Source organism: Xyrauchen texanus, chromosome 5 (genome assembly GCF_025860055.1).
Source record: "Xyrauchen texanus isolate HMW12.3.18 chromosome 5, RBS_HiC_50CHRs, whole genome shotgun sequence".
Taxonomy (NCBI): domain Eukaryota; kingdom Metazoa; phylum Chordata; class Actinopteri; order Cypriniformes; family Catostomidae; genus Xyrauchen; species Xyrauchen texanus.
Window position 1 is genome coordinate 3,891,932 of NC_068280.1, and position 11,021 is coordinate 3,902,952.

The following is an 11,021-nucleotide window of genomic DNA, read 5'->3' on the forward strand; positions in this document are numbered from 1 at the left end:
CCCATTGACTTCCCAGAATGACGACCTCAGTGGACGTGCTGGTGTCCATCTGCGTCATCTTCGCCATGTCCTTCGTCCCGGCCAGCTTTGTGGTGTTTCTAATCCAGGAGAGAGTGAGTAAAGCCAAACACATGCAGTTCATCAGTGGAGTGCAGCCCCTCCTCTACTGGCTGGCCAACTTTGTCTGGGACATGGTTAGTACGATATAATGTATAGATGTATGTGCATGTGTTACAAGTCTTAAACATGATAAAAAATGCTTGTAGTAGTTGTAATAAATAAATAGGACTCTGTGTTGTGTATGTGTGTCTTCAGACTGATTTACTCATCTTTCTTTTCCCTTAGTGCAACTACATTGTTCCTGCGACCCTGGTCATCATCATCTTCGTCTGTTTCCAGCAAGAGGCCTACGTGTCCTCTACCAATCTGCCTGTTCTTGCACTTCTGCTGTTGCTCTATGGGTAAGACCCAAAAGATTGATTATATAGTGTCCATTTAGTATCCCTAAATGGTCCTAGCGATGTGCATGTGTTCTTATTTGATTATGCATATGACTCCTAAATGATCTCCTTATTGATGAGCTAAATGTCATTACATATCACTTGTTTTGTGTCCATACAGGTGGTCCATAACACCTCTGATGTACCCAGCTTCGTTCTTCTTTAAGATTCCCAGTACAGCATATGTGGTTTTGACTAGCGTTAATATCCTCATTGGGATAAATGGCAGTGTGTCCACATTTGTCCTGGAGCTTTTTGGCAGCAATGTAAGTTCATACTCTGGTCTATTTTATATGCATTGTGTGAAATATTCGGATGAAGTTACTGGAACAAATTGCACCCATTAAATGTTCTGAATGGAAATAAGTCATTGAAAATACAAGCAGCAATGCTAAACCAATCCTTCACTACATCCTTACAATCACAGAATTGAACTGCTGATGTAATTGAATCTAAATGAACTTTTCTTTTCCAGGAGATTGGTGGCATCAACAACATCTTGAAGAATGTGTTCTTGATCTTTCCTCACTTTTGTCTGGGCAGAGGTCTCATTGACATGGTGAAGAATCAAGCTATGGCTGATGCTTTGGAAAGATTTGGTATGTACCATTTAAGCACAAACGCACCATTCAGCCACATTTATACCATATAATTTAGCAAAACTTAATTAGCAAGTTACTGCTACTTTTTGTATTTATGTGTGGTTTTTATAGTCTTTTATAATAAGACGTTCAGTCTTCAGAATAGCTACACTTTCTTGCATTTTCTAGTTGATGTAGTTGTGGTAAACCTCTTCTGACATGTTTTTTTTTTTAATGCTTTCAGGCGAGAATCGATTCCGCTCTCCTTTGGCGTGGGACATGGTGGGCAAGAATCTCTTTGCCATGGCTGTAGAGGGCGTGGTTTTCTTCTGCATCACTGTTCTCATCCAATACCGTTTCTGCATCAAGGCCAGGTGACAACCCCACAGCCACACCTCCTACACTTGCGCACTCACAGTGGAAAAAATTATGGAAATGAGTTGTATGTTATGTATGCACAATATGTATTAAATGTTGTTTTTTCTGATTAATAGGTCGGTTAGCACCAAGCTAAAGCCAATAGGGGAGGAGGATGAGGATGTGGCCAGAGAGAGGCAGAGGATCCTGTGTGGTGGAGGACAGTCTGATATCCTGGAGCTCAAACAACTCACCAAGGTTTGTGCAGCTCCGTCTATCCGTTTGTCTATCTATCGGCCTGTCTGTCTGTCTGTCCATCTTTTTGACTATCTATATGTCTATCTGTCTATCTGTCTGTCTGTCTAACTGTCTTTCTGTCCGTCTGTTTATTTATTCATCTGTCTGTCTGTCTAACTGTCTTTGTGTCCATCTGATTGTCTGTCTGTCTGTCTGTCTATTTATCCATCTGATTATCTGTCCGTCTGATTGTCTGTCTGTCTATTTATCCATCTGATTGTCTGATTGTCTGTCCGTCTGATTGTCTGTCTGTCTCTCCGTCTGATTGTCTGTCTGTCTGTCTGATTGTCTGTCTATTTGTCCGTCTGTCTATTTATCCATCTGACTGACTGTCTGTCTGTCCATCTGACTGTCTGTCTGTCCATCTGATTGTCTGTCTGTCTGTCCATTTATCCATCTGACTGTCTGTCTGTCTATCTATCCATCTTTTTGTCTATTTATATCTGTCTGTCTGTCCATCTCTCATTATGTCTATCCATCTATCTGTCTGTCTGTCTGTCTGTCCGTCTGTCTATTTATCTGTCTGTCAATCTCTGTCTGTCTGTCTGTCTGTCTGTATCTTCAGTGCTTTTTTATCCCCTTTTCTCCCCATTTGGAATGCCCAATTCCCACTACTTAGTAGGTCCTCGTGGTGGCGCGGTTACTCACCTCAATCCGGGTGGCGGAGGATGAGTCTCAGTCGCCTCCGCATCTGAGACCGTCAATCCGCGCATCTTATCATGTGACTCGTTGTGCATGACACCGTGGAGACTCACAGCATGTGGAGACTCATGCTACTCTCCACGATCCACACACAACTCACCACATGCCCCATTGAGAGCGAGAACCACTAATCGCGACCACGAGGAGGTTACCCCATGTGACTCTACCCTCCCTAGCAACCGGGCCAATTAGTTGCTTGGGAGACCTGCCTGGAGTCACTCAGCACGTTCTGCTTTTTAAACAATATTATGCAAAGCTTTGTCAAGCCAACGTTAAAGTTTGCCTTGACCAACTTTTCTTTTCTAGTTGTATTAGTGTTGTTGTTGACTTATGCAATTAAACTGCTGTTCCTGCAGGTGTATAAGAGGAAACAGAAGCCAGCTGTAGACAGACTGTGTGTGGGCATCCCACCAGGAGAGGTGAGATCACTTATTCTGCAGATTTACCATGAGCAGTCAGCCTTTGGTTTACTTTGGCCTGGTAAACATCACAGCCATATATTTTAAGGAAGAATTTCCCAATTACGTTATAAGTTTACTGGATTTTGATGGTGGTTTTTCTTTCTTTCCTCAGTGTTTTGGTTTGCTCGGTGTGAACGGTGCTGGAAAGACGAGCACTTTCAAGATGCTCACCGGCGATTCTGTCGTCACGAGCGGAGAGGCATACTTGGCGGGGAAAAGGTAAAAAACAATCAAATCGCATGCTATTGATTTCATTACTTTCAGCTAATAATATCTATTAATTAAAAGTATTTTTAACTGGTTATATTATGGCATAAAAGTTTTGCCTTTGTACTCTTATTCAGAAAACCATGTGAATGCACTTTTGCATTTTCTGCGATGTTTAATCTCAACCATAAGCTTTAGTTCATGGCTCATACCTGAAGAAAACATCCAAAAATCCTAATGTTAAAGCTAGTCATCATCTAAAAACAAACGTGTTTTAGTGTCTTGTGACCCTTTATTAATACTACCAATTTTTTTGCTTTTTTCTCCACAGTGTGCTGACAGAGATTGATGAAGTGCATCAGAATATGGGATACTGTCCACAGTTTGACGCCATCAATGACCTGCTGACTGGCAGAGAACATCTGGAGTTTTACGCCATTCTGCGCGGCGTTCCCGAGAAAGAAGTGTGCGAGGTCCGTTTTTTTTAAATTGCCAAAGAGAAAATCTCAATAACGGAGCTGATTTACATGGAGCTGATTGGTTGGATGTTTGTCACAGGTGGCAGATTGGGGCATTCGTAAACTGGGATTGATGAAATACGTAGACAAAGCGGCAGGAAGCTACAGTGGGGGAAACATGCGCAAACTCTCCACTGCCATGGCACTCATTGGAGGCCCACCAGTCGTGTTCTTGGTGAGTGTGCAGCTGATAATCTAAAGAACTCTATGCTCTTTAAACATACATTATTTTTGCACCAGATTAATTCAGTTTCCATGATAGTCATTCTACATTTACATATACAGTGGAGTGCAAACGTCATGGTTGGCATCGAGCTACAACTAAAACACAGTGATCTCAGTATTAGGTTTTAATACGGTGGCTGATCGGTGTATTAGGGTCAACTGCATTGCACGAAAAGAGCTTATGACATTCATTCCAATTTAGTTCAGTGTTGTTGTGTAACAGTCCTCGGACTGTTTGGCAGCCACCTTTTTTCCCAGAACAAAAGCGATACCCACAGGGCCTCCTTTTATTCCATTTGGTTCTTACCTCATTTTAATACACCGTAAACTGCTTAAATTCTCAAGGAACCAGCATGCACTTGCCAGTTTAAGCCAGGCAGCATAGCACTCCATATATTTGGTGTCTGTCGGTCAGAATCGAGGAATATGATTATGCTGTTGCCTCTTCTCTTGGTGTTCTGCCTTTGTTTCCTGCTTAATTTGTGGGCAACGGTTAACCTGGCTGTTTCTGTGGTTACAGGACGAACCCACCACTGGGATGGACCCCAAAGCCCGGCGGGCCCTGTGGAACTGCATCCTCAGCATCATTAAAGAGGGACGCTCCGTTGTTCTTACCTCACACAGGTGAGAGAGAAACTTGAGAAACGAGACCATGTGTCCATGTGCATTGTGCTAAAGCGACAAGCATATGATATATCCCCCTAAGCGTGACTTTACTGTGTTTCCCCCGCAGTATGGAGGAGTGTGAAGCTCTCTGCACTCGTATGGCCATCATGGTCAACGGCAGGTTCCGCTGTCTGGGCAGTGTGCAGCACTTAAAGAACAGGTACATACATCATTGTAGTTGACCTTCTTTCCAAACACTGATCATAACATAAGATGTAATTTAAGAGCACTATTCTAAACAGCCCTTTGTCCTTTGCACCAGGTTTGGTGACGGGTACACCATCATCCTGCGTGTGGCGGGGTCCGATCCGCAGCTGGAGCCAGTTATGGAGTTTATCGAGCAGGAGCTGCAGGGCAGCAACCTGAAGGAGAAGCACAGGAACATGCTGCAGTACCAGCTGCCCTCTTCTCTCACGTCCCTCGCCCGCATCTTCAGCCTTCTATCCAGAAACAAAGAGCAGCTCCACATCGAGGACTACTCCGTCTCACAGACCACTTTAGATCAAGTAAGAACAGCCACTGGAGTTACTGGTTCAAATTCAGAAGTTCAAGTTTGCAATAGTGGTCGACCGATATGGGTTTGTCTATAGCCGATACTGATAACCAAAGAGCGGTGTGACCGATGGTCTATATACATTTTGTATAGGCTTTTACAATTGAATTATAGGAATTGAGATTTACACATATATGCTGAAAGAAAAACAAACATACTTTACAAAATACTGTATTTACTCAAAATTCGAACATTTTATTTTGATTGTTTGATTGTTTAAAAACTAAATATGAATCATTTTTATCAATTGTTATATTACAAAATATTGGTAAACAAATGACTAATGTTTCCGATGACAAGTTTGTTGGTATATTTTGACGCTGACATAAAACAAATAATAATCTCAATTGGGGCCTGGGTAGCTCAGCGAGTTTTGACGCTGACTATCACCCCTGGAGTCATGAGTGCGAATCCAGGGTGTGGTGAGTGACTCCAGCCAGGTCTCCTTAGCAACCGAATTGGCCCGGTTGCTAGGGAGGGTAGAGTCCCATGAGGTAATCTCCTCGTGGTCGCTATAATGTGGTTTGCTCTCGGTGGGGCGCGTGGTGAGTTGTGTGTGGATGCCGCAGAGAATAGCGTGAAGCCTCCACACGCACTAGGTCTCCGTGGTAACACGCTCAACAAGCCACGTGATAAGATGCGTGGATTGACGGTCTCAGATGCGGAGGCAACTGGGATTCGTCCTCCGCCACCCGGATTGAGGCAAGTCACTACGCCACCACAAGGAGTGCATTGGGAATTCCAAATTGGGGAGAAATAATAATAATAATAATAATAATCTCAATTGGCCAAATATCGAATGATTTTCATCGACCTAGCCTATGTACCGGACAAGCAAGGCACTGTTATCGCTAATGCCAAGAATCCTAAAATGGCCAAATGTCGGCAGATTTATCAATTTAGCGGACACATTGCAGTCTATAACTTGGAAAACATGGAAAAATGATCTCCATGAATTGCAATAAGGGTTTAGTAAACACAATGTTCTGTAAATGGCAGCCATTCTGACATTGATGTTTGTCTATTTGTTTTTTTTTTAAGGTATTTGTCAATTTTGCCAAGGACCAAAGTGATGAGGACCACTTAAAAGACATTTCCATGAACAAAAATGATGCCGTGGTGGACATTTCCCAACTTGGCACCTTCCTCATAGACGAGAAGGCCAAAGAGACCGTGGTCTGATCCCTCAAGACCGCCATTCAACGGATGTGCAAAAATCCACTTTTCGAGGACTAGCGTGTCATTTTTTTACTTTATTCTTTAGGTTTCTGTTCTATTTCAGGGGAGTGTGAGCCCACAAGAGAGGGGTTGGACCTTAAACACACTACTGAAACAAAACAATGCAAATCAATGCAAAACAGGAGAGAAAGTCAAAGAAGAAATACACTGATGACCGAGAGGCGGAGCCTGGTGCTCCATGCTCGCACATGGTGTGAAACTTGAAGCTGTTCGCTCCACTTGTGGTGAATATTTTATTGACAAGACCTCTGCGAAGTTTCCACCGAAAATATCAATCAGACACTGCCAACGAGATGTCTAATTCAGGGCCCAAGTTCATCTCTTTCATTTAGCGTTTAAGAACTGTCAATAACGCATTTCAGCAAGAGTTCCTTGTCTTTGTACTTAATTTTTTAAGATATGCTTTTAAAACTATACTGAAATGCTATTTTGTAGAAACTATGTGCAATGTTTCACTATTGTCAAGTGTTTGAAAGTGTGTGGTGCCTTGAATCAACGCTCCACGAAAGAACTTGAAACAATACCAGCCATTACTGGACATGAATCGAACGGGCGAAACCGATTTTTACAAGGCCTTTTCCCTTAAGAACACACTGTCCTCATAACTACGGTGGTTTTGACCTGTAATGTGAAGACAGAACTGAAAACAGTTCCACCGATGTTTGTGGCTGGTTTTTAAAAAGTGAATTTGGAAGTTTGTGGCATGCTTGACATGGTTTGGGACACCTGTGAGCTTGCATGCATGTGTTCTGTCCAGCTACGGGAGCCATCCTAGCTTTGTAGTTCTGAAGTATTTCTTCACGGATATCAACGTGTATACTCATGTGACCATTGATAAGAGTTATGGTGGAACTTCGGCAGGAGATTCATGGTTGTTACATAGAAGTATTCCAAGAAAACGTACAATAAAACGGGCAAAAGGAGAGGCAAGTACAAATGTGTGTAACTGTACAGAAGCAAACGTCTGTGCCAAACCAAGTCGAGAGGTTTAAAATCTTTGCAAATGACTGTATCAAGCAAAGATGTTGTCAACATTGGATAACATAATTTTTATCATTGTGATTTAAATCAAGAGTTTCATAGTACATTGGGGCCTTTTTTAGGGGACTTTTTATGGAAATTACATTCTCTCCTATGTCTAAGTGTGCAAGAATGAATAACTGAGGATGTGCCTCCTTATCCTGTGTAAATGATTAGTTTCATTTGTTATATTAGTTTCACCACATAACCAGTTGGACAATCTCGACCAATGCTCTCCTTGGCACACTTATTAGCCTACAATGAAGCCGAAGTGACCAAAAGCGATGAGGTACCACCAATTGATTTTTTCCAAATCTATGAGGTGCTCTTTAGTCAAACAACCTCAAGAAAATCTCAAGAGGCAACAGTCCCTAATGCACATTGAATATCGTGGAAGGCAAAAAAGTGTTGTCTTTGGTCCAAAACTGAAGCACTTTATAAAGGTCAATGTTAAACTGGTCTTGAGATTCATGCTTATCAAAACAAGACTTTCTGTGTGGCCGTTATTTTATGTTTCAATGTATGTGTTTACATATTAAATATTAAAAAGCTATTTCACTCTCTCTCTCGTGTCAATTGTTTGTTCGTTAAAGGTAAAAAAAGCTTGAAAACACTTAAAGCTTGAAGACTGAAGGTTATTTCAGGCCTTACGGTCTACATCAGGGGTCAAGTTTACAAGGATTGTGATTCAACTCACTCAAGTCTTTTCAATCCGTTCAGATAGCTGCGCTCAGTAGCCTTTTCTGTATATTTACATTAGAGGATTAGAGGACACCCTAACCCATTAGTATGAAATGAGTGAGTGACTGAATCACCGATTGGAGTCGTTAAATAATTACTAATAAAAGCCACGCTATGTAGAAGGGTTAGCACTCCTAAGAACATGTAATATTGCATTTTTATTCTGTCTCGTTCACGTTAATACGGAGAAAATGCCATAAACGTGTGTGATAGTTGTGGAAGCGGCACTAAACGATAGGTGATAGGCTACTACATGATAAGGGAAACCATTGAAATCGCTTTGAAACCAGCAGACTTTGACTACTGAGATACTGGTGTGATGATCATCAATGCTTCATGATTGATTGAATTAAGATTGAAATCACATTATGGCCTCGAGCGATTACTTAACATTAAAAGGCTGCATTTCAAACTGCAAGAACAGAAGTGCAATAATGTTTTAGAAGTACAAAAATCAATCATGTTTTCATATTTAGTAATTTTTTTAAATCTTTTTATCTTGTATATATTTCATCGTGGCTCTCTTTAAAATGTTGGCCTGCCATGTGTTCAATGGATCCAATGTTCAGTGGAAATCATTAATTGTTAGAACAATAAAAAAGCTTTTGTACCTCTTATTTAAGTAAATAAGTAAAATGGTGATCTAATGACAAAATAAGGTAAATTGCTAAATATTGGTATCGTTATCTACCTTTTATTTTGTTGTTGTTAAAATTGGAATCTGCCAAAAATGTTCATATCGGTACATGCCTAGACAAAAAGATGGAAGAAGGATGAGCAGTACAAAAAATATTGATTCACCGGAATCGTGCTAAATAACGAAGCACATCCACCGTGTTTTGTTTACTCCAAGGTTTTTTTTTTATGCATTTGCAGACACTTTTATCCAAAGCGACTTACAGTGCACTTATTTCAGGGACAATCCCCCCCAGAGCAACCTGGAGTTAAGTGCCTTGCTCAAGGACACAATGGTGGTGGCCATGGGGTTCGAACCAGTGACTTTCTGATTAACAGATATGTGCTTTATCCCACTACACCACTACATCTGTGAAACTGATAAAGACAAACAGCTGACGTGTCAAATTTTCCTGCCATAATGTCAGCGTTGACAAACCAAAAACTAGTAATGACCAGCCAAACAACGTTACCCATACTCACATCAGTGGCGTGGTTAAGGGTGGGTGGGGTGGTTCTGAGTCTAATTTGGGAGGGCAGAATATTAGAGATTGTTCTTTGTCATCAAATATATATTTACTAGGGCTGTCGATTTAATGCGTTAATTACGTGTGATTAATTTTACAAAAAATAACGCAATTAATCGCACCGTATTAAGGAAGATTCCTGAGAAATTCAAGCTTGTAGTACCACCTGTTTACTCCAGAGGGCAGTAAGTGAAACTTCAGCTGTATGAGCAACACACAGTTTATACAGTGAAGAAACACTTCAGCAGAACAACACAAACATGAGTTACATTCTTGTGTTCAAAACACTCGAAGGAGCGCAAATGCGATCTAAGGGATCTCAAGATGTGTTTAAAGATTGAGTATTAAACTATATTTAACTTGACACAGTGACCTAAACATTTTATGTTTATGACGCAACGCACCCGAGACGCTACACAAGCATGTCTGACGCAGGTGAACATTGACGGTCCTTAAACAAGCCCTCATAATAAATCCCGATGGGATGATTTACGACTAGCTATAACGAGTATTGAATCACAGATCATGGCATGATGTGCTCTCAGAAAAAGGCTCAACAGTCGAACTGAATATGGTTGGCCAATCTTGTCTATGTATATAAATATGCATATAGCGTGCATAACTTTAATTCTATTATTAAAATAGTATGTTAAATAGCAAGAGTGTTAGCATGCATTTTGTGTCTTTCTGAGGGGCAGAAATGACAAAATGGACACTGGGGAAATTATTATTATTATTATTATTATTTTTCAACAAAGGTTGTAGCTAATCATTTCTGTTATTCACTTTAATAAATCTTTGTTCACACTCAACATCAAAACAATGTGATAACAGCAAGCAGCATATTAACATTATTAGACATATTAAAACAAAGCATGCTTAAAAGCTGGTAAAACATCAACTGTCATAATGTAATTCAATTTACAAGTATTTATTACGGCTTTTTAATGATTTCACCAAGTCAAATGTAATTCTGCACATCATTTACAATACAAACAAGAACGATAAGCACAACATCATTGGTGTGTCACGGATACGTGAACACATGTTGCACACTTTGGAATAAATATGGAACATGATACATCAAATGTGAACCGGACACAAAAATATACTTTACTGACGTGCTATATACATTTATTACTTCTGTAACTCCATATACATTATCTACAGCCATTGTCCTCCTAATATTAGTTTTCCTTTTTTCTTGGAAAATGTGTGACATCGATTCATCTCATGACACACATCATGAGTTCAATACAAGTTGAGCTCAATCGACAGCATATTTGGAATGCCCAATTCCCAATGCACTCCAAGTCCTCGTGGTGGCGTAGTGACTCGCTTTAATCTGGGTGGCGGAGGACGAATCTCAGTTGCCTCCGCGTCTGAGACCGTCAATCCGTGCATCTTATCACGTGGCTTGTTGAGCGCGTTACCACGGAGACCTAGTGCGTGTGGAGGCTTCATGCTCTTCTCCGCAGCATCCACGCTCCATGCACAAAATGAAAACGCTTGATTAACACAAAAACTAATATCGACTCGTACTTCATGTTACACATTAAAATACTGTTACTAAAGTAAAGCCACAAAATGTAAACAATATGTGTTTAAACATGTTTAAACATGCCCCACTAAAATCATTTTAGTGGGGCATGTGTAGAACAGCGAGTATTGACGCTGATTATCACCCCTGGAGTCACGAGTGCAAATCCAGGGCGTGCTTTGGGACTCCAGCCAGGTCTCTTAAGCTACCAA

General features: G+C 40.8%; 1 protein-coding gene across 2 annotated transcripts in view; it reads left to right on the forward strand.

The window, feature by feature from the left end:
* LOC127643727 (phospholipid-transporting ATPase ABCA1-like) overlaps positions 1–7,889 on the forward strand; it is a 41,889-nt gene extending 34,000 nt beyond the window's left edge. For both annotated transcript variants that reach the window (XM_052126564.1, XM_052126565.1), the window contains exons 37-50: positions 17–194; positions 346–461; positions 622–766; positions 976–1,099; positions 1,326–1,455; positions 1,576–1,696; positions 2,794–2,856; positions 3,011–3,117; positions 3,437–3,578; positions 3,664–3,798; positions 4,369–4,472; positions 4,582–4,674; positions 4,777–5,020; positions 6,109–7,889. In XM_052126564.1, the coding sequence (XP_051982524.1) occupies positions 17–194; positions 346–461; positions 622–766; positions 976–1,099; positions 1,326–1,455; positions 1,576–1,696; positions 2,794–2,856; positions 3,011–3,117; positions 3,437–3,578; positions 3,664–3,798; positions 4,369–4,472; positions 4,582–4,674; positions 4,777–5,020; positions 6,109–6,249 (1,843 nt within the window). In that variant the 3' untranslated portion in view covers positions 6,250–7,889. The remainder of the gene's footprint in view (positions 1–16; positions 195–345; positions 462–621; positions 767–975; positions 1,100–1,325; positions 1,456–1,575; positions 1,697–2,793; positions 2,857–3,010; positions 3,118–3,436; positions 3,579–3,663; positions 3,799–4,368; positions 4,473–4,581; positions 4,675–4,776; positions 5,021–6,108) is intronic.
* The last annotated feature ends 3,132 nt before the right edge of the window (positions 7,890–11,021 follow it).